This window comes from Saccopteryx leptura, chromosome 5 (assembly GCF_036850995.1).
Source record: "Saccopteryx leptura isolate mSacLep1 chromosome 5, mSacLep1_pri_phased_curated, whole genome shotgun sequence".
NCBI classification, from domain to species: Eukaryota; Metazoa; Chordata; class Mammalia; order Chiroptera; family Emballonuridae; genus Saccopteryx; species Saccopteryx leptura.
In genome coordinates this window covers 143198087-143221367 of record NC_089507.1, presented here as the reverse complement: position 1 = coordinate 143221367, position 23281 = coordinate 143198087, and the positions used below count along the sequence as shown (strand labels likewise).

The following is a 23281-nucleotide window of genomic DNA, read 5'->3' as shown; positions in this document are numbered from 1 at the left end:
TTGAGAACAGTTAGCCATAATTCTACCCAAAACTTAAACTTCTAACAGTTAATGTTTCACTATGGAAAGTTTAATGTTGAAAATAGTGGTCTTTGGTGCGATACAGATATGGATTCAGATCCTGTCTTTGCGTCCTGTTGTGTGGCATTGTGAGGACAGACGGCCTCCCTGGGTCCCATTTCCCCACCTGTGAGGGAGGAGCTGTCTGAGCACCATGCCAGGCATGTACTGGGCGTGGAGGGGGCGTGCCTGGTGGTCTGCTTGTATGGCTTGTTTCTCACACCTGCCCCGACCCTCCTGTGTGAACATGGCCGAGCAGTCGCCCGGACAGTGCCAAGTGTCCCTGAGAACCTCCCTGGATGGTACTCATCTGCTCAGCACCACACATACCCTCCCGGTCCCAGTCCTGGTCCGGCTGCTGTACTTCCCCTGAGTTTTCAGTTTGGTTCATGTGGCATTTTCAACCCAGCGGGTGCCCCAGTTCTGAAACCGCAGAGGAAGCCTCTAATGGGACACTCCCGGCGCATGCAGGAGCAGCCCCACGCAGCTGGCCCACGGTGAAGACCACCCCCTCCACCCAGCCTGCTCATCCCACACCGAGTGGCTCTTCACCTGGAATAGCTGGGTCAAGTGATGCACAAAACACACGGCGATGGCATTTGCTTCAGATCTGAGGGGCTCCGTGTGTCACACTGTTTCCAGATTCTAACGTGGCCTTGTCAGAGGAAAAGGCAGTGCTGGTGGGAGTAGGAAGGCGTTCGATGGGGACAAATGCCTGAACCACGGAGGCGGTAGCTGGCACTGCTGGAGGCAGATCGTTGGTGGGCTCCTGTTTGTGGCGTTGGGGAGAACGGATGAGGTGGACTGGGATGGCATGGGGTTGTGCTGCAGCTTTATTGTTGCCTTGTTCTCAGTGGCAAACAGATGTGGTGACAGTGGGGAGCAAAACCTTTGGACTCATGAGTCCAGCTCCTCCCTGGCTTTTTAAACATTTTCCCCCACGTGCAAAAGGTAGAACCATCCTCACTGGGCTGCTGTGGAGCACTGTATTTAGAAGTGTGAAGCCATTGGGAGCTATCCTTAGAGGATTTATTCTCCCATGAGGCATCATACTGACAACAGGGATGTCACTATGGCCTGCACAATCCACTCCAAGGTCAAGGTGAGCATCCTCTCATCCCATCTTATTTCTTCAGTGAACATCTTGGCCTCCCCCATGCCCAGCAGGAGTGGACTGTGCATCCCCTCTGAAACCTTTTTCGAGTTAATCTCCTATATGTGTCTAGTTCCTGGTTCATGCTGTCTCTCATGTGAAGGGCCTGCAACATTGATCCAGGGAACCACAGCTCTCTAGCTGTGGCAGAGCACTGAGGCAGCCTCGAGTACACAGGGCACCAGGAGGGCTTCCTGGAACAAGCGCCCGAGAGGAGCTCTGAGAAGTGAAAAGGAATCACCCCGGTGAAGGAGGCGGGCATGGGGTGGGAGGAGAGGGAAGGCATTCTGCTCTGCACAAGGCAGACGTGTGCACAAGATGTGGACAGGACTGAGAGCAGGATACGCTTAAGATAATGGTGGGAGAATGGAGAGAGTGCCCCTCAAGAGAGGGCTTCTTACGCTCGCTGGGGAGCTCAGAAACCCTCCAAAGGGGACGGGAAGCCTTTGAAGAGAGCTGAATGGGTCTCACGTGATGGGATTTGCATTTCAGAAGCTCAGTCTGGCTTCAGAGAAGATGAGCTATTAGAAGTCAGAGTGACTGGAGTTGGGGGAGTTGTGCGGAGTCCATGGTAATGATCCAGGTTGGCAGACTCATCTCGGGAGGAGATGGGACGGTGACTAGGGAGCACAACAGGGTGCTCAGCAGATTCAGGGATGGGCCTGGACGTGCAGGAGCGGAGAATCAGCAGCCAGCATATCTGCATGCAGAGTCGCGCAGGTGGTAGTGACACTCACAGAGTCTGACGTGCTGCCCCAAAGAAAACAGAGCTTAGCCCAGTGCATTTCAGTCCTTTTTAAAAATTACTTGAGCTTGACCTGTGGTGGCGCAGTGGATAAAGCATCGACCTGGAAATGCTGAGGTCGCCAGTTCGAAACCCTGGGCTTTCCTGGTCAAGGCACATATGGGAGTTGATGCTTCCAGCTCCTCCCCCTGTCTCTCTTTGTCTCTCTCTGTCTCTGTCTCTCTCTCCCTCTCTCTCCTCTCTAAAATGAATAAATAAAATAAAATAAAAATAAAAATAAAAATTACTTGAGGCCACATAGCTTTTCTTATCAATTCAGACGTGCACATAGTAGTGTATTTGCAGTAAAATTCAGTGACTATTCCTGTACCAGAAAATGTGATTATAGGTTAAACATGAAGTAGTTTTCATTTACTTTAGTAATAGGTGCAAGACTGGTTCACTTTTGGATTGCAAAGCATACATGTCAAAACATGTTGGTGCACATTCTAAGAATAATTAAACAGCTCCAAAGAAAGAAAAATATTGATAAATGTAGATATCAATAATTCAGTTATTTCTAATTTTAAAAGCAGCAAGATATAATAAATACATTCCTATGACTTCCCAATCAAAATGTCCAGCATGCAATAAAAAATAACTAAATCTGTGATGAAACAGGAAAATGTGACCCATAATAAAAAAAAAAGAAAGAAAAAAGAAAGTAGTCAATAGACACAGACAAGAACTTTAAAATAGCTATTAGAAATATGTCCAAGAACTTAAAAGAAAAACATGATCATAGGAGTAGATATTTGGGGAACTTCAGCAGAAAAGCAGAGACTACGGGAGAACACAGAAATTTTAGAAAAGTACAACACGTAAATGAAAAGTGCCCAAATGGACTTAACTTCACATCGGACTGCAGAAAAAAAAAAAGATCAGCAAACTTAGAGGACAAATGAGTAGAAATTGTCCAACCTGAAGAACAGGATCCTATTGGGGGGAAAAATAAACAGAGCACAGAATTTGAGTCCTGGTTAATTCTAGTCATTTACTAAGTTTAGTTTATCAAAGCTGACCTTTTAACAGTCTCAACAACTTACTGTCAGTAGCCCTTAGTCATACATAAAAATGCAAGTTTATGGAATTACCCATAAAAATCTTACAAAGGAACCTGCATCTTTTAATTTATCCATTGGGACATGTGCCTCCTCTCCCCCAGGTTGTGAACACAGGTTAGGAATGGGTGCTGAAGCCCCAGGTGAACGCACATGCTTCCTGAAAGAGAACTAGACTAGAAACCAAGCTCCTAGTGAATGGCCGTTCTTTAAATGCCTGTTCAGCATGTATTTGGGGAAAGATGGGATGCTGTTGGGAAAACAGAGAAAAATCACCCGGTCCCTATTGTCCTGGCAACCCTACTTGGGCCTCAGATTTCTGTGTCCTTCTCGGCAAAGTCAGAACTCTCTCCTGGACCCGCCTTTCTTAGAGGGAGTCTTGGTTACATGACCATTCCCCTCTAGAGACGTCATCGTCACCCCCTGTGTCTCGTAGCAGTCAGAATTCATATGGATAAGTAGCAGAAGCCTGGTTTAAACAGCAGATTCACTTTTGCAAGGTATTGGCTACTTCACAGACTTGCTGGGGAAGCCAGGGAACCAGGCTCAGACAGCCTGGAGGACACAACACCACGTCCTTGAACTGGGGCCACTGACCTCTGCTCCATGGCCTCTAGGTCCCCATCTGACTGCAGCTCCACAGAACCACTGGAAGGAAGTCTCCATCTCCTTGTCTCCCAGCCCCGGTGGGAGCGTGGGCATCGCCTACCGGTACCCTCGCTGGAAAGTGGAGGAAGGTCATTGTGTGCATCACTGGTAGGAAGCTGATTCTACCTCTTGCAAAGAAAAAAATCTCCAAACACATTCCTGTGTCAGATATTTTGGACGACAAAACAACTTTTAACATTGTCATAAATATATTCATTTCATCCACGAATAGCACCTCCCATGGACACCGATAGTGACATCAGCGACAGGCGTGCCCACTACAGTCTGCCCACAAACCCCCCCCCCCACGGGAGCAAGGAAACTACTTCAGTGAATTACGGGGTGTGTAAACCCACAGACAATCTGGGAAGGGACTCCACTGCGCAGAAGGGACCTGGGGAGCCACTGTCGGAGAAGCTGACACAGCTCCTCCTCCCAACTTAGCAAAGCCAGAAGAGGCCATCAGGATGTATGGATTATGCTACCTTTGTGATCAGATATTAACCAGAGCCCGCTCTAATTGCTATCATGGAACACACTGTCTGCTATGAATATTTTAGAGAGAGGTCAGGTGGAACATGAAGAGCAGTGATGAATTTGCCAGATACACAGGACGCATCCCTCTGTGCCCGGCTTTCTCTTCAGGGAGGTTCTGGGTATGGGTGTGTTTTCGACGCGGAATTCTAAAAAAAGGCTGCCCACTCTGTCCTCCCCAGTTTCGCTTTTTAAATGTCATTTTTCCTGATTGTTTCAGGGCGTGATGATTAAAGGCTAGCTGCTCGCTGGCACAGCTCTGTGGCCTTGGCCAGCATCCCTGGCTCCAGGGAGCTTGTTGGGAAGGAAGGTCTCAGGCCCTCCCGAGTGACAGTTATGAGTCAGACCTGGCACTTTCTGTGCACATCACAGCTCTCAAGGCACCATGGCTTCTACCTGCCTTCCGCAGGGACAGCTGCTCAACCCGGCAGGCAGGACACAACTGCAGCCACCCCCACAGGGAGTCTGGCAGCTCCAGCGTGGAGCTGAACAGGGGCTGGACCTTCCACGTCCACTCTGACAGGAGCAGTTTGGGCACAGCGAATACAGGCCGATGTTTAGGACTCTGGGAGCTTCTGGAAGAGATTTACCTACTAAAGTGAGGTGCTAAGCTCAGTGACCTGGGCACATCAGCAGCCACATTTGCCTATGTGAATGCCGGCTGCCATGGTTTCAACATTTAATGATCGTGAGGGTGACACGGCTTAAAGTTGCGAAGCTTGGATGAGCTAGACCAGTGGTTGTCAACCTGGTTTCTACCGCCCACTAGTGGGCGTTCCAGCTTTCGTGGTGGGCAAGAGTGGAGCAACCAAAGTATAAATAAAAAGATAGATTTAACTATAGTAAGTTGTTTTATAAAGATTTATTCTGCCAAACTTAGCAAAAATCCAACATAAAGTACTTGGTAAGTAATTATTATTATATGCTTTAACTTGCTGTAATTCTGCTTTATAAATTTTATAAAGTAAAGTTACTTCCCTACTTTATAAATCACCATTACTGTGGAACTGGTGGGCAGTTAGAAAATTTTATTACGAACAGAGATACAAAAGTGGGTGGTAGGTATAAAATGGTTGACTACCCCTGAGCTAGACCATGAGCCATGAGGGTGGGCACTGCCTGCTGGGTGTGGCTAGTCGTAAATCAGCACATGGAGGGCTCGTCTTCCAGCATTACCAGAATACATGAGAGCACCCTCGGTAGTGTGTAAATTCCACATCCCAACTTCCTCAGGGCTCAAGAATGAAAGTCACCATCATGGAGCGGTGATGAGGGATGCTGCTGGCCTCAGTCAGGTCACCAGCTCTGACGTGGGACCAAATTCAGGGCCTTGGAAATCATCCTGGGGTGCATGGGTCCCCAAGCCAGTGCAGCAGAGGTTTCACTTTATCCTTTGACATTCCCTCTCACTGGCTTTTTGGGGCAGCATTTCTATCTGCCAGAGCCATTTGCAGAAGTGACAGCCTCCCTAGTTTCCTCTGAAGATTGAGCTCACCCCCCAAGGCATTTCCCATGGACGGCTCAGGCCAGCAGACACCCATCCCGGTCACGGATGGTCCCCCAAGGGCTCCCCACACCTGCCTGTTCTTTCCTCAGGATTGTAGTGAAGAACTGCCCATTGCCTCAGCCCCTGTGATGCTGGCTGGCAGAAGGTTTCTGCGACTTACCTGATTTGTGTAGTTCGGGTTAGAAAAATTTCCCAGTGGATTGCTCTAATACAGTGCATTGCAGAGTGTTGGGATAAAGATGAAAAATCCAGACTGATGTTTTATTTATAGGCCTGCATTGAAACACATACAGTTTAGGCTAAATTTCACATTAAACCTGGCTACAAATAATGTGTTCACCCGAGTAAACAGTCCCTGGGGTGTTTATTAAAATGGCTTTCAGGAGAGGGAGGAGTTTCTCAGCTGCCAGTGGAAGGAGACCGCAGGATGGCAGCCTGGAGACGGCGTGGCACCCGTGGCATTGTCTGAAATGTATATTTTCATTTTGCTCTGAAGCACAGCAAATAGGTTTCTGTGAGCGAGTGACCTTACGGATTAGCTGTATTATTTGTGATTTAGTGAAGCAGTCAGTTGAAATATGGGAAATGTTTTCCCAACTCAGAGGCTGATTTCAGGGAGCTGCATAATGATGTCGTCCTCCCTGTGAGAGATAAAGACGCTCCTCTCAGGCATTGGGAAGGAGCAGGGCCTGACCTCAGCACAAGTGCCACCCCCAACCCCAGCGAGAGGGGCCCATGTGGGGAGAGCCATGGAAGCAAAGCCACACTCACTGGCTTGGCACGCACTGCTGTCAATCAGCCTTAGCCCTGGACACAGTTTCCTTACATGATTCTCCCCCATAAATTTCTATGCAGCCCCAACTCTGCAGAGTGGGTTACACAGCCCACCCGGCCCAGTACTGAGGACCATGGCCCGATGTCATTTCCATGTTTGCCATGTGTCAGGACGCAGAGAGGACCCATGGCCAGTGGGGAGAAGCCAGCCAGAGCTCCGCAACTCTGCAGGTCACCCTTCTCCTCTGCCTCTGGGACAGACAGGGACAGACAGACAGGAAGGGAGAGGAGAAGCATCAGTTCTTCTCTGTGGCACCTTAGTTGTTCATTGATTGCTTTCTCATATGTGCCTTGAAGGGAGGAGGGGGCTACAGCAGACCTAGTGACCCCTTGCTCAAGCCAGTGACCTTGGGCTCAAGCCAATGACCTTGGGCTTCAAGCCAGCAACCATGGGGTCATGTTTAGGAAACCACTCTCAAGCCAGGTGACTCCACACTCAAGCTGGATGAGCCTGCACTTGACCTTGGAGTTTTGAACCGGGGTCCTTAGCATCCCAGGCCAATGCTCTATCCACTGCACCACTGCCTGGTCAGGCTCTCCTGGTCTCTTAAAGCGAGAGATCTCATATTGAGATGTTAGACCTAGAGTGCCAGTCAGTTGAATTGGAAAATAATTGCTCTTCAAAATTCTGAAAATTCCTTTACAATAATAATCTTGTGCAATGGGAGCTCTTTTACCTAAAGTCCTTAAGGCATTCAAGCATCTGCCCAGGGATGTCACTTCAAATAAAAACTACTCTTGAGTTTGCTTTTTATGTTTTTCATAGGCATTCTTTTTTACATTTAGAGCAGTTTTACATTTACAGAAAAACGGAGCAGAAAGTAGAGTTTCTGTATCCTGTATACCTGCTCCCCTCCCAGCCCCACAGTCTCCTTGTTGGTATGTCGTAGTAGTAGGTACACGCACCACATTGATGAGCCAATATCGACACAGGATTGACTAAGGTCCGTGGTTTACCTCGGGGTTCACTCTTGATCATCCATTCTGTGGTTTTGATAAATGTGTAGTGACTGGCGTGTGTCCACCATTGTGGTAGCTATTCCTCCTTCCTCCTTCTTTCTTCCGCCTACCAACCCCTGGCCATACTGACCATTAACTGTCCTCATAGTTTTGCCCTTCTCAGAACATCATAAAATTGGAATCATACAACATGTAGCCTTTTCAGATCGGCTTCTCTCACTTTAGTAAAATGGATTTAAGCTTCCTCCATGTTTTTCATGACTTCATAGCCATTTCTTTTTGGTGCTGAATAAAATTCTGTGGTGTGAGTGGACTGGTGTGTTTGTCCATTCACCTGCTGAAGGATGCCTCAGTTGCTTCCAGGGTTTGGCAGTTATGAATAAAGCAGCTTTAAACACCCACATGCAGGCTTTTGTCTCAGGTAAGTTTTCAGCTCCTGTGGGTAAATACTGAGGAGCGAGGTTGCTGGGTCGTATGGGGAGTGTATGCTTAGTTTTGTAAGAAACTGATGAGGGTTCTTGCTGCTCCACATCCTCGCCAGCACTTGGTGTTGTTAAGAGTTCTGTATTTAGGCCTTCCTACTATGTAAGGCAGCAGTTCTCAACCTGTGGGTAGCGACCCCGGCGGAGTCGATCGACCAAAACACAGGGGTCGCCTAAAGCCATCAGAAATACATATTGTATTTAAAAATGTATTGTATAATAAATATGTATTTTCCAATGGCTTTAGGCGACCCCTGTGTTTTGGTCGTTCGACCCCCGCTGGGGTCGCGACCCACAGGTTGAGAACTGCTGATGTATGTAGTGGTATCTCGTTGTTTTAATTTGTATTTCTCTGATGACTTATGATGAAGAGTATCTTTTCATTTACTTGTTTGCCATCTGTCCATCTTATTTAGTGAGGCGTCTGTTAAGGTCTTTTGGGGGGGACATTAATGGGGTTGTTTTCTTGTTGCTATTAAGAGTTTTTATATTTTGGATAATAATCCTTTATCATATGTATTCTGCAAATATTTTCTCCCAGCCTGTGGCTTGTCTTTTATTCTCTTAACAGTGTCCTTTGCAGAGCAGAAATTTTTTAATTTTAACAAAGTCCAATGTGTAAATATTTTCTTTTCTAGAATGTGCTTTTGGCGTTGTATCTAAAAAATCACCACTGCACCCAAGACATCCAGACTTTCTCCCATATTAACTCCTAGGAGTTGCTCAGTCTTGACTTTTACATTTTACATTCTTTTGAATTAGTTTCTGTGAAGGGTGTGAGGTCTGTGTGAAGATCCTGTTCTACTGGGTTGGACAGTGTCCCGGCACCACATGTTAGAGACAGTCTTGCTCCTTTGTCAGTGATCAGTTGGTCCTACTTGTGCAGCTGACTTAACTTCTGGCTCATGAAGTTCAGGGATGAAATGAATATTTTTCCCACATGGTGTTGGACATCTCAGCACCTGCGCCCTCTGTCTGGAATGGCACAAAGGCAAGACCATCCAACCACAGCCCTCGGGGCCGCAGTGCAGGGGGCAGGGTCCCTGGGGCTCTGCACCATCAGTGGCCACCACAAGTCCCTGTCACTGAGAGCTCAGGACCTGACTGTACTCATACCTGTGGATTCCCACACTCGGCTGCAAACCTGAAGGTACTGACCCAGGTCCATTCACTGCTTGATATCTGGGCCTTATACTTTTCTTGAAGGTTAATTCTTTGACAATCTTTTCCATTTGTCTACAGTTATATATTTAGAGTTCTTTCTTCATTCTTTGCCAGTTTAGTAATTTATAGTTTTTGTTCATAGTTTAATTTCTTAAGAGTTGCAGTTTTTGCGTATTAGTAGTATTGTTAGCTTGTAACTGTTAAATTTCCACTGTATCTGAGGTTTTCATTTTTCATAATTTTTGGTAATTTGGTGATTTGAGGTGTCTTATTTTTTAATTAGTTTTCTGGTAAGAATTTATGTATTTTTCCCTAAAATCAAGCTCTTGGGTTTATTCTTAATTATGTTTTCCTTCTTTAGTTTATTAATTTGTATTTTTATTATGTATTTCCATTCCTTCCCTTAACTTTTAACTATTTCACTTCTTGCCCGGTTTTCTGTTTGCCTTCTTCTTATGTGATAATGAAGCCATTGGGGCTTCAAACCCACAGGATGGTGCTGTGCCCTCACATGTGGGGACACGTGGAGACTCGGTGTTCTCATGCCCCCACTAAGTGTTCTATGACCGTAGTTCCTGTTTCTTCTTTCCATATCATCGGGGTGTATTCATCAGGGCCTAGCGGATTGGAGTTTTGTTTTCTGTGGATTCAGTTTCTAATTTTATTAGCTTGTGATTAGAGAATGCAACCTGTGTAAGTGTTACTGTTTGGAGATTGTGAACACCTTCACTGAGGCCCCGTAGCTGATTCGTTGTATGGTTGTTTCCCAAGTTTGGTCAATTGCTACTGAATAATCTTTATTAAAATAAGACTTTCTGTATGTCCTCCATGTGGGTTAGGGAGACTATTTCAAATCTTTCTGACATTTACTAGCCATGTGACTTCCCCATTAGAACAGTGGGGCAGTCGGAAGTACCCATGTCAGGGGTTGTCATGTGGGTAAACTTTGAGGTCCCAAAGTACTGTGACAGTCCGTGTTGGCTGTCATAGTAGTGTTCTTTCTGCCCAGCTGTTAGCAGTGTGTCATTCTTCTATATGAATTTCAACAGTTTGTTTTATTTCTTGGTGCATATTAGCTCAATACTATACCTTCATTTTAGATTTTTTTAACATTAACATATAAATAAAAAATTACACATTGTCATGATGTTAATACCATGACCCTTCCTTAACTTGTTTATATCTACCTCACTTTTTCTACCCTTTCAATTTTTAATCTTTCTGAGCTGCTTAGATGTATTTCTTATACATCACATATAGTCTAACCTAAATGAGTTTGTCCTGGATAATTTAACCTGTTTACATTTATTGTAATAACTATATGTGTTTTTACTTATCCTCATCCCTTCCTATTTTTTTATTGTTTAGCTTTTGCTGTGTAGATAGGGTTGTAGTTTGGGCTTATGTTGCTTTCAAGTGGCTTGAAGAGTATGTTCACTGTTTCCAGCTCTTTAAACATTTCAAAAAGAATTTGGATCTGCATATTTCTAATTATCAACTAAAAGAATATAACTAATTTTCTTGTCTTAGAAGGGCATTTGAGGATATCTAACTTGTTCCACATTTTATATTGTAGAGCCCTAATTTAAGTTCATATCAGCCTTTATAAAAGACATGTGTTTACTAGACTCCGTACGTATTTAAAAAAAAAAAAAGTATGCCACAATTCAGAACTCAAAACTGTGACGGTGTGGTGGGGTGGGGAAGGATCTTTTGGGAGTGTGTTCAAGGCCTTATTGAAAACTGTCAGAAAAGTATTGGTGGTGGAATATGGCTGTTTATTCAGATGCCTTTTAATTTAAAAAAATCAGATTTCACAGAAATTTGCATTGAAAAAGCCAATTATATAGTAAAATTGGGTTAAATTTTATGATAAGCTCCTGGCCTGAGCTCTACCTGCTCACTGTCTGCAATAAATGATGAGACGACAGATTTCATTTCCCCAAACACCAGGGCCCCTCCCTCTCGTCACTTCTATTGGGCACAGCAGCGAACCAGGCCCACACGCTGAAGAAGACTGAAGATAAACATTGTGTTTTAAATTATTCCAGGCAACCAGGCAGACTGGGAGAAATCATTTGCACAAATTGAAAACTGAAATGTTGATATCAGATATTAAATTAATGTAAGTGAGATTGAAACAATATCTAATTAAAATAATTTGAAAAATGACTTAGAAATTGAAGGTGACATTTGCTCTTCCTGCCTGTCATTGTTATTACCTCGCGGCTAAGCTCCGTTTCCACTGAGACCCTGCCCACTCCCAGGAGACTTCACAGGAGACCCGGCAGATAAAAGGCTCATTTATTTACTCAGTTATGGCTGGAAAACAGGACTAACAGGCCTTTCTTGGGACCCAAGGTGTAGGTTTGACAAATTGACCTTTCAGTTTCCAAGGAGAGCAAGTCTTCAGACCCTGTGCTCCCGTGAACGTGCTGACAGCTTCCCTTCAGTGCAGGCATTAAAAAGCAGAAGGGTCAGGTGTGGAGTGGCAGAGAGAGTGAAGCAACGCGTCCTGCTGCAGTGGCCGCGAGCAAGTGGACAGGTCATGTGACCAGCCCCCAGAGCATCTCTGCAGTGGGGAGTGGGTCCCCTGGGAGCTGTCTAGCTGGTGGACGCTGGCGTGTGAGGGTGGAGTTGAGTGGTCCTGTAGGGAAAGCACCACTGCCCCTCTCAGGACAAGACGTGATGGCCGCTACAGACCTGGCCTCATGTCTCCTTTACGAGTAAAAGATAATAAAGGGGGACCAGTGAGTCAGGTTGACACACTACTTGGTGACAGTACCAGGAAGTGAACAGTGGCTCAAGTTCAGAAGGACCTAACTTTACTTCCTGCAGCTGCCCTGGCAGTAGGCCGTGTCAGCAGACGCAGCCTTGGGGGAGGCTGGACCCTGCTGCTGTGGGCCTGCCCCTTGCCCAGCCTTGCTCCCAGAGCTGCGGGGACAAGACCATGGGCAAAGGAACTGGTGTCCACGCTCGAGGGGGCACTGTGTAATGGGGGAGTCTCCTGGAACTTCTCTTTCACAATAAGCAAGAGTTTCTACAGCAAGCTGCATGAAAAACACTGAGTAACCTTTTCATTTTATACACATGTTAATTTATAGTTATCTTTAGTGTACTATACATATTATAGTATACTATATTTTATATGTATACAAAGTTCAACATACAATTGCTCTCTCTCTCTAAGAAGAAGAAAGAAGGAAAGGAAGAAAAGGAAGGAGGGAGGAAGGAGAGAGAGAGAAAGAAAGAGAGAGAAATAGAAAGAGAGAGAGAGAAAGAAAGGAAGGGAGGGAGGGAGGGAGGGAGGAAGGAAGGAAGGAAGGAAGGAAGGAAGGAAGGAAGGAAGGAAGGAAGGAAGGAAGGAAGAAAAAGGAGTAAGGAGACTTAGAAAACCAGGTAAGAAAATCCTATATACATCTAATAGGTGTTCCAGGAGAAGAGAGAGTAATCAAGAGGCAATATTTGCAGATGCAATGGCTGAAAATTTTCTGTCACTGATGGAAAATACCATTCTCAGACTCAAGAAGTCTATTGGCGTGAAAACAATTATGCATCTAAATTTATAAGAGAGAAACTGCAGCATACCCCAAAGAGAGAATCTTAAAAGCAGGCAAGGAGAAAAGACAAGCTTTCCAGAATGAAATGAGAATTTGACCCGTAGCCAATTTCTCAGCAGCCAAAATGAAACCAGAAGGCAGGAGAGACATATTTTCTTATTACTGGCACATGGATTGAAAATCACTACTCTAGAAGAGCACGTGACTGCTGCCTAGTGCCACCAGGGTCATGAGCTTGGCAGGGTGGGGAAGGGCCTGACCTGAGGACACAGTGGCAGGGAGAAGACACTAATTGATTAGCTTGCCAAACCTGCCAGTTGGCAGAAAAAGCCAAGAATTGTTACCTGGAGCGGCCTCATCCCCTAGCAAGGCTGAGTCCACTCTGGCATGTCAGCCTGTGGCTCTGGGAGGGGTCCTGGCTAAGCTATCCCTGTCACCCTCCAGACAGCTCCGCCCACCACTCCTCATGCTGTGCATGCCCCTAAGCATTCTGCGGTCCTGAACCATCCCTCTCCCTGACTCATTTTATGTACCTCGGTCCACGCCTAACACACCTGATCACGCTGCTGCCTCGTGACAGTGGCAACAAGGTGGGTACTGAAGAGAATGGCACATATTTCCATTAAAATGTCAATTTGATTAAATTTTCAAAAACAATTAAAAATTCAGCTTCATTTAAATGTTTGTGATTTAAAGCTTTTTTCCTAATTGTATTTTGTTTTATAACAGTTCACTTTTTAAAAACATAACCATTTTGAAGACCATTTTAATTTTCAATTTATATCTATTTTATATTTTTGATGAGAAGACTCACATTCTATACTCTGCAATTATTGCTGGATTTTTGTCTAAATGCACAACTTTTACAAAAATCTTCAGATGCCTGCCTCCCTGCCCTCTCTGCGAGCCCCCTAATGGCTCTCAGCCCCTGAGTGGCCTCATCGCTGCGCAGACCGCAGCAGAGACTCTGCACGTCCTTTCAGGTTAAAATAGCGGGGAATGGAGAGAGGCAGAACCACTCCACTGCAGCGGCGTGCCTAATTACGCGGGATGCTGCATAAATTGTCAAGTGCAGAGAAGCATTCTGATAAATTAAAATATTAATTAAATGGGCTATTACAGAATTTTGAGAATATTGTAGGGTTCTGCTTCTCCAGGCAATTTGCATATCCTTCATCTAGTGAATTTAATTTTAAAGGACTTCTTTTTAGTATTTGGAAACCTTTTTGTCTCCGTGAAGATAAAAGCCGGCTTTATGCGTTGTCCTCCCTCATTAAAGCAGCTTCTCCGCAGCTCCGCGGTCTTGAGCCTGTGCCTGCGCTGGCTGCTCATCCCCCCCGCCCCCAGCTCAGAATCTGCACTTGACCGTGAAAGTAAGTCAGAACCAATGTTGGACGGAACATCTGGCAAAAGCAAAGCTTCCCTTTCCCCCAGAAATGCCTCTGCAAAGACTGTAATTGTCATCGCAGAGTTCACCAAAAGGTGACGGTGCTCCTCCACTCAGCATTTCAGAGGAAGAGCCGGTGTGTTTGCAGGTCGGCAGGGAGGGAGTGCTGTACCTGAGGGAAGGATGTTGGATGGTCTGAGGTTACAAACGTCTGACAACTACTAGGCATTGTTTTTGTTTGGGGCATATTTGAGGTTAAAATGAAAAGATAGGCCATGCTTAGAACAAATTGTGTGACTTTATTACATAAACTAGAAAAAAAGGCAAAATCACACAGCATCTTTGTTTTTGTCATCTCCCCTGATAAGACATTTCAAAAAACAAAGCACTAAAATAAAATAAAGGTGAGACTAGGCATTGTCGGACAGGTCGGCACTGAGACTGGGACAAAGGTCACAAAGCCACTGAAGTCAGTCTGAGTCCCATAGCTGCCGGGAGGTGAGCAGATGTGGTTGGAAACCCATTGACTTGTCCACAAAGCACCTCTGGGAAGAAGCTGGAAGATGGGGCTGCTGGAACCGGAGTTTTTAGAGGCCCGCCACTTCCTTGGCTCCTGCTTGGGACACAGTGTCTCTCAAGATGGTGATGAAGTTTCTTCACCATGACTTGAGGTGACCATGGATGGAGCTGAATGTGTCAGGCACAATTCTGGAATGAATGATTAAACAGATGGTGCCCACAGCCTCAGAAAGGCTCTCTGTGACATTATCAGAGCAAACGATCTTATTTCCTTCTGAGAAGAGCCGGGCGGCATGGGGGTACCATTAGCCAGGGCTGCCTCGGTACAGTGCCCACCACTCCAGACATCCTTATGGAAAATGAAGAAATGTGTGCAAAGCCTTGTGTTGTGAGAAGATGAACCACAGGACACCATTCCTGGGTCTTCCCTAGTCATGTATGCATGCATATGTGTGCACATATGTGTGTATATATGTGCAGATGGCTGAGGAGCAACTCTGCTGCAGGCAGAGGTCCCTAACCCAGGACACGGAGGGGCACTGCTCACACTCAGCCTCGGAAGTACAGACAGGAGCATTGACCAACAAATTCATAACATCGAAGACCAGAGATTATTGACATTTTACAGCAATGAGCAAGCCAACGGTAATCTTCCTCTTAAGATTGAACACAGGCTGGGTACCATGCAGGTCCAATAAAACCATTGATTAACCGCTGCTGTGAGCCACCCTGGGTGAGCACGGTTCACACAGGCTCCTATGCAGTCCTCACACCCACCCATGAGGTGGATGTTCAAGCGCAGTTTTAATGAGGGAAACTGAGGCAACGTGCTGGGCTGCCTGGACAATGATGTGTTTTCTCTGAGCTAAGAAGGTCGGTGGGGTGCTTCTGTCCAGGACAAAGCTGCCTGAGGGTCTGGGCCACGGGAACTGGCCACACAAGGCCAGGGGTGTTTGTGGAAGACAGAAAGGGCATGCTTGCAGGCTCTGCTGAGAAGCACAACATTACCCTACAGACCACAACCAGGAGGTGCTCAGGAAAAGAGGGGCCAGCCCTCGGCTACCTGTACAATGCCGCAGGGCCGCTGCCTGCTCTGTGGGTAAGGTTTAGCTGCAGCACAAACCAGGCCGGCTCCTAGTCCCCTTACATATTGTCCAGAAGCCCTTGCTGCATAGGGCAGGCAGGCCTCTACCCCGCCCTCACGGGAGGTCCTCGAGCCCCATTATTGGGAGGGGGTTTCTGTTCTCCAGCCCGAGATCCCTGTTGCTGCTGGGTAGCGATTAACAGGGTGTTTCAGTTCCTCTTTCCCATGCTTTCTGCTCCTTGGCCTATTTAAGAGTTCATTGTGATCCTTATAGTAGCTGCCCTTCAATAACACGTTTTCTGTTCACATCAGAACACAAAACCCATTGCTTTAGACTCTGTTTCCTGAAGAACACCCTCCTCCATTCATAAGCTCTTTTCTGCCAGGGCCCGCCAGTCTCCCCCACCACCGCACAGCAATAGGTGCCATGAGGTTCTGAGGCTCTAACCCGCAGGGGCTGCATCTGCCGTGTCCTGCCAGTGGTAGCTCATTACCCAAGTGTGAACATGTGTTTGTTCATTCTGAGGGGAAAGCCTTCCATGAGATGATGGGGAGGCCAGTAGGTGGAAGGAGGCGGTGGCGCGCTCGTCCGTCTGTCCCGTGAAGATCACTGCGCACCCCCCAATGGACACTTCCCCTTGCCTCCTGCATTAACCACAACCGCAGCGTGTGCTTCAATCTTGAATCTGAAATAAAATTCTATTCTTTCTGGCTGTCATTTCCAAATGACAGAGGCTTCATCCAAAAGCATATTTCCACAGAACCGTAGCCAAGGTCAATTGCTTGGTGACTTCTTCCTCTCGACACAGTGGGGACAGGAGGGTTTGTGGTGTGAACTTGAGATGGTTGGGTTCGGGTGCCTGTGCTCATTGCTTCCAGAGCTCATTGTCCTTGGTCTGATGTGGGGGTGACTCCTTCTCTGAAACCTCATTCTGCGTCAGAAGCCAACTAGGATGAGGCTCCTGTTGGAGCTAAGTCATTGCAGAGTGTTTCTCTTAGGGTGGCGAGTAAGAAGGACTAAGACTGCCCCCAGCACAAGCAGGATGAACACAGGAATGAACACAAGTGATAGTTCAGACTTATTTCCAAGTGGTCATCTCATTCATAGCCATCATTTTGTTCTAAAATAAGGCTTCAAAGTTTGCAACCATGTCTGCATACAATCTCTCACCCAGCGATTCTGTGAATTCTCTAGGAGGCATCTTCTAGATGCGGCTGAGGGGAGGCTCTCATAGGCAGCGGGGCGCCTGCTCAGATTCTTTCGCTTGGGGGTTCCCAGCATTGCTGCCACCCTGGGGGTCTGAGCAGGGATTTAACTGAACTTCAATGGAGGAAAACGCTCGGGTATCTTGAGAACCAGGCCTCCGGAGCTGACCCTATACCTCTTCATTTTTCCCAACAGTCGAGCACAAGGACAAGCTGGAAAGATCATCTGGACTTAAAATTCTTCAAGCTGGAGTGGGATCGGTGAGTTACCGAGGGGCTGCCCTCGCAGATGCATCGGGCACGGTGTAGGTCTGTCCAGGCAGAGGCCTGCTGAGCTCCCCACCCCCGTGGGACGTGAATCCAGTAACATCATGTGACTTAGAGGAGGCTGCTGGCTGGTGCCTGGAAGGTTGTACACTGTGTTGGGTTGCTTCTGAAGTCATTGTTCGCGTTTCCCTGAGAAAAAGTCACCGTGGGTGAGAAATGGTGAAACCTTCGGAGAGCGTGCGCCTCTCCTCTCCAGAGTTTCCCAGGTTGAATCTGTGGACACGAGCGAGCCGGGGAGCCCCTCCTCTCCTCCTGGGAGTCAGCGGGGCCACTTTTATCTCAATTATTCCCGGACACATGGGGGAAGATGGCATAAGAGATACGCTTCCGTCCTTGATGTGACTATCAGAGAGTCATGTCCAGACGCGGCTGTATTGGTTCAGGTGGCGGTGTCCGCAGCGCCGGCTGAGGGCTCTCCACCCTGGAAGCCCGTGGCCCGCATTCCCCATCTCTGACCGGCTTCAGTGAGCTGCACTTGGGGAGCTGCTGCTCTCTCGCAGGAGGGGCTGCCTCTAAATTAGCGCGGGCCCACGCTGGGTAGAGCTGTCGCATTTGAAACGTTGGGGCGGCTCACAAGCCAGGGCTCCGTGCTGGGGCTGAGGAGCCTCGCTGAGCAGCTGACCACCCCGCGGATCCTGGGGGCAGCTCTCCAGCGGGTCTGCCCTGGGCATGAGAGACATCTGTCCTCACAGACCGCAGGTGTTTGCTGAGTCACAGCGCGGGAGCAGCTTAGAGATGAGCAGGGCCCTGGCAGCATTCCTGTTCCTGTAGCACAATGTGCCAGACAGAAGCCACTAGTGATGGGGAAACTTGGGAAATGCTGGGAACTCGCTATGCCTGGTTCCTTGGCCCGGCCCAGGCCGGGTTCACAATGAGCCATGCTGGTCTTCTCCCCTTACAACCGTCTGTGACATCAGCAGCCAGTGGAGGTGAGGCTGGCGGGTCCAAGACCACCTGTGCCCCATGGAGGGGTTGTTTCCACAGGACGAGGACTGTTGGCGTCCGGTGGTTGGGGAGGAAACCCAGATGAGTTCAGGTTAAAGCCATTTGTGTAACCCAACCGGGAACAGCTCTGGCCCACACAGGTGGGTTGGGAAGACCCCAGGGAAGGGCAGGACTGGCAATGTGTGAGGAGGAGCCCCCAGGGTTGGTGTGGGCACCCCCAGTGTGGCACCTGCACTTGGAGGACCTCTTGCAGCTGCCAACATGCTGTCCTCCTTCTCACGGATGCGAGGGACTGGTCTGTGGTAAACATGACACCGATTTTACTGTCCGTTTCACTTCTAGAAAGAAGTTTGTTTCTTGTGTCTTCAAATCTTTGTCTCACTGTCTTGCACATTCATTATGGGTTGGATACTTTACCATTTTAATCATTTTAAGCCCACCTGTGTTCCGGTCTTATTCACACTCCTCTCCGTCTCCTAATGCCAGGTTGGGGCCCCGCCTCACTGGGCATGGACCCTCTGCACAGAGACACCTCTGCCCTTGGGTCTGTGGGGGTGTGTGCACACTTACCTCCCATGGGCTCTGACTGCGCTGCAGGTGTGGGTCTTGTAAGACTTTCTGGATAGTTTCTCTTGACTTCCCCTTGATCCTACCTGTCTCAGTGGATCCAGTTGATGGTGACTGGAAGTCTCTGTCCCATTCAGGCAGAACCTGGACCTGGCCCTGGCAGATGGTGCAGGTCTGGGTGTTGGCCTCCCTCTGCTCCCTCAGGTCGCAGGTAGCTCAGCACTGGTCTCACTCTCAGGTGAGTCAGTGCCCCAGGTTTCCATCCTCCCCACACCCTCCTCCTCCTCCAGTGGACAGTGTGCCATCACGCTCGGGACCACCTCCTCCCACTGGTACACCATCTCTCCTGCACCTCTGGCCTCCTCCTTTCCCCATGTGTCCCTGTCCATGCACAGGCGTGCCCCTTATAAAAACACCCTGACTGCAGTCTCACCAGGGAGCCCCTCACTCTCCCAGCAGTTCTGTTTCCCTTTGCAGCAAAACTTTTCAGAAACTGTGTTCTCATTACCTGTCTGTAGTGTTCCCTCTCTGGCCGCTGTGTCACCAGAAACCTGACCTCATCACCCGGAGGGGCTGAACACCAGACCCTTTAGTTCACCTGCTGACTGACACCTGGCCGTGAGCCTGCCCACACACCTCCAGGCTCCCTAAGCCCCTGTGTTCTTAGCGGCAGCCAGGTGGTCCTTGGTCCACCAGGTGCGTGGAGACCGGCATTCCTCTCCTGTCCTTCCTCGTGACATGTCCCCATTCCAGAAGGCAGAGTTTGTCACAGGGAGGTCACTCTCCCTGGGCTCTCCAGCTGAATTATGCTCAGGTTAGCCTTTGCCTGAGGACCCTTCAGTCCTGAAGCTGCCCCCACAGAGGGAAGGGGCATTGCTGTATTTGGGGTGGATTCTGGGTGGTGAAAATGGGAGGGAGAGGGGCAAGTTGAGATACTTGTTAAAAGCTAGCGATGTCTCATTTTCCAGTGTTCACTGCCTCGTGCACACAACAGTGGCCTGGTTTGATTACCTTGATTTTTCTGAGATGCATTTGGTACAAGCACCTCTGTCAACTCTCGACCCCAGAGTGAGGGGCAATGTGGCCCTAAAGAAGTGACAGAGTTTGCAGATGCTCCTTGGTGCTCATGATCCACAGGTGATGGCAGCAAGTTCAAACCTTTCCAAATGGGCTATCTCAACACAGCTGAATGGACAGGAATAGATTTCAGTACAGGCACACGCTCCTAAGAGACGGGTGGTATTCTGTCGCGTTTCAAAATCTGATTTCTGATATCCTGAGAGTGTTCACTTTTATACCAAATTAATAAATCCATGCTTCTTCCAAAGGAAGATTATAATATTACAAAGAAAATCTCAACTATGTGAAAGAAAAGTAATCTAGATGAGTGCCACCAGGAGGCAGGTCCATGAGTGTAGCTGTGAGTGCATCTGAAATAGCGGATTACTCCTTAGTGGTGTGATAGACACAGGGCTGTACGGTTACCCCCACACACACACCCCTCGGCATTTGGCAGGGGAGGGGCTGGCCCATGACTGAGACACTGTGCTCATGTGTGTATGCTGCGTCTCAGGAGCAGGCAGCTGTGGGCACGATGAGCTGCGTGCAGGAAGGTGTTGAGTGGGGGCCATGCCAGGCCCATTTGCAGGGTCACAGCAAAGGCAGTTTCTCCCCTCTGGGTGTAGGGAGGCCACCTCTTCCATGACAGTCTTCTGACTTGCCTCAGGGAGAAAGGGGATAGCAGAAACCCAGCTGCTCCCAGCTTTGTGACACCTCCTCTGGCTCACAAGGCATCAACGGTTGTGCTGTGACACTAGACATGGTTTGCAGACACTTCCTCAAAGAGCCTTGGGGGTCGTGAGGCAGGTGGGGCATGAACGCCATGTCATGTGCCCCTCACTTGGCCTGACCGGTCTGTGCTTCCAATGCCCTCGTCCCAAGCTGAGGTCCTGGGAAGATCTTGTTCAGAAAGATCCAGTAGTTGGGCCTGTGTTGATGCTCAAGTCCTTAAATTGTCTGTGAGCTGGGGCCACACTGCTACCCACAGATCTGTGTGTTTACTGTGTGATGTGTGTGGTGGTCGGGGTGTGTGGCTACATGACTGCTTTCACCACGGAAATGGAGGGAGGGGCAGGGGGCGGATCCATAGAGAGTGCCTGAACACAGCTTCCTCTCCCTCCAAGTCCACTTGGTGCTGCCTGTCTGCTGAGATGCCGCACTTTCAGTGGAGGGCCCCTTGGTCAGTGCTTGCTGTGGGAAGCTTGGGTATTAACACGGACTCGGGCCACATCAGTGGGCAGGGGACATAGGCAGGGATGCCCAGCAGGCCATGTACCAGGGCCCTGGGACACAGGAAGAAGGCCAGTGTGCAGCGCAACCCCTGAGGCTCCGGTCAGCAGGTCCGGGTCAGACCCAGGAGACGAGATATGCAGCGAGTTCCACCCACATTGTGAAGAGATGGGAAAGAGCTCCGTCTGACCGTCAGGTGGCCAGGAGGGCCAGTCTGTGTTATAGGGAGCTGGCACTCCTCTGCACACTGACCAAACTCTACAGGCTGAAGGGACATGGGGCGGAGCAGAGGTGCCAGCTCATTCTGCACTGAATTGTGTCCCAAAAAGATGCACTGGAATCCTAACCCCAGTGCCTGGGTGACCTGTCAGAGCTCTCGTCCTTCACGTTGACACACAGGCCACGCCACCCTGTGTGGACGACCCAGAGCCTAGTGGGGCCGGGCCAACTCCTCGCTACCTGGGACTCATGGGCCCCTGTGGAGGTGGAGGTGGTGGCCAGCATTGTCACTGATTCACGGGACCGAGGGCAGCGTGCCACGCACAGGCAGCGGGCAGCGAGGTCCCTGGCGTTTAGACCAGGTCATATTCTGGAACTGAAGAGAAAGGGCCTTAGCATGGAGGGATGACCGGGACAGCAGGGGCGTGAGGACAGCTCTGAGTTGAAAATGTGACGGGTCCTAACGTGGTGGAAAGGGAGCTCAGAACACAAACTGAGTAACAGTACAGGCTTGTCCCCAAGCACCGGGTAAGACCCACAGAAAACAGGCCTCGGATGGGCGCCTCAGCGGGAGCACCCTGGACCCTGTGTCCCACCACAGCAGCCAGAGACCCTCTGGGCATCAGAGAAAACCATGGGCCCGCTTCCCAGAGACAGGCACAGCTAGACGCACTCCAAACGGCCTGCAGTGCCAGGGAATTTGTGGCATCCTGCCCCCAGGGGCCAGGAGTTCTCGACAGGCTTCCAGAATGAGGACAGGACCTCCACTGGGCCCCGGGGCTGCTCTGTCCTGAGCCCTCCATGCTGTGGGTTCAGCGGGGCTGGAGCCACCGGTGTCCCATTGCACAGTCACCGTATTTTATTCTAATCTGCATTTCCTGACTGACAGAACTGAACTTTGTTATCCTCAATGCAAGAAGTTCACCTAAGGGAAAGCTGCTCACTTGTGTTTGGAAAGGGAAATCTGCATGAAATGGCATTAAATATCTACGATGGCCATCCCCGGAGGTTCTACCATCAGCTGCCAGCTGCTCCCCCACAGCACTGGGTGGTGGTGAAGGAAGGTCAGGGTTGCTGGCAGGCCGCTGGCTCCACTCCCGTGGTCCCCATTCTGACCTTTGCTGGATGGGCCAACTGTAACTGTAGTTTCCAGCTTCTCAAAAGTAAAGAAAATCACACAAAGTATGTTTGATGTAATTAACTGCACTTGACATTCTGGCAAGTATGAGTTTATTATGAAACAACGTCTCTGCTCCTGGAACACTTAAGTGCAAGGTCACATGGGCCCATGAGTGTCTGCTCCACACTCATCTGTGATTGAGAGGCAGGAAAGGCCCTGTGGCCTGGCAGTTGCTATAGCAACAAATACAATTTTTATTCAGTATCAGAGTAAATAGGCATGTAAAATAAGTAATGTCTGTATCTCACCCCCCCCCCACTTGCCCTTTTCTCACATTTCCACCTGTGTTTTTATGGAAATGCGTATTATATACGCTTCCCTCGCAGGGCCATGACTGGGCTGGGCTGGGCCTGGATGTTGTCCCCATAAGAAACCAGGGACATCTTAATACAGTGTGAGCTTGTCCTTACTGCGTACTGCGTCCCTTGCAGAGCCAGCGTGTGGCATCAGATGGGCCCTGGGAATCCTCAGAATAGAAGAATCTTTTTCCAGTTCTTCAGCAGTAAGACTTGGATTGCTCAGAAGTGGAGAAATTAGAGGGGAACTATGCTGACCTCACGGCTTCCTGAAAGCAGCCACCTGCTGGTCAATCCCCCGGGGTCTGTTCAGATGCTGTGTGTGCATTCATCTTTTGTTCCCGAGGTGACACGGTTCACAGACAAGGCCTTACCTCCAAGCAGTCTAGCTGGGAGCCTGTATCTCCATCCCCAAACAGCCCTGCACAGGCTTTAAAGTCAGAAAGGCCCTGCGCTCTGCCTGCCGGTGGCTCCTGTCAGCATGGGATTGGCTTTGGAGTGGCTGTTGGTTTCTC

The 23281-nt window shown here is 48.8% G+C and overlaps 1 protein-coding gene across 2 annotated transcripts in view; it reads left to right on the top strand.

The window, feature by feature from the left end:
• The window catches only part of PTPRN2 (protein tyrosine phosphatase receptor type N2), a 477946-nt gene that overhangs the window by 301920 nt on the left and 152745 nt on the right, over positions 1–23281 (top strand). For both annotated transcript variants that reach the window (XM_066385718.1, XM_066385717.1), the window contains exon 12: positions 17140–17204. In XM_066385718.1, coding sequence (XP_066241815.1) covers positions 17140–17204 — 65 coding nt within the window. The remainder of the gene's footprint in view (positions 1–17139; positions 17205–23281) is intronic.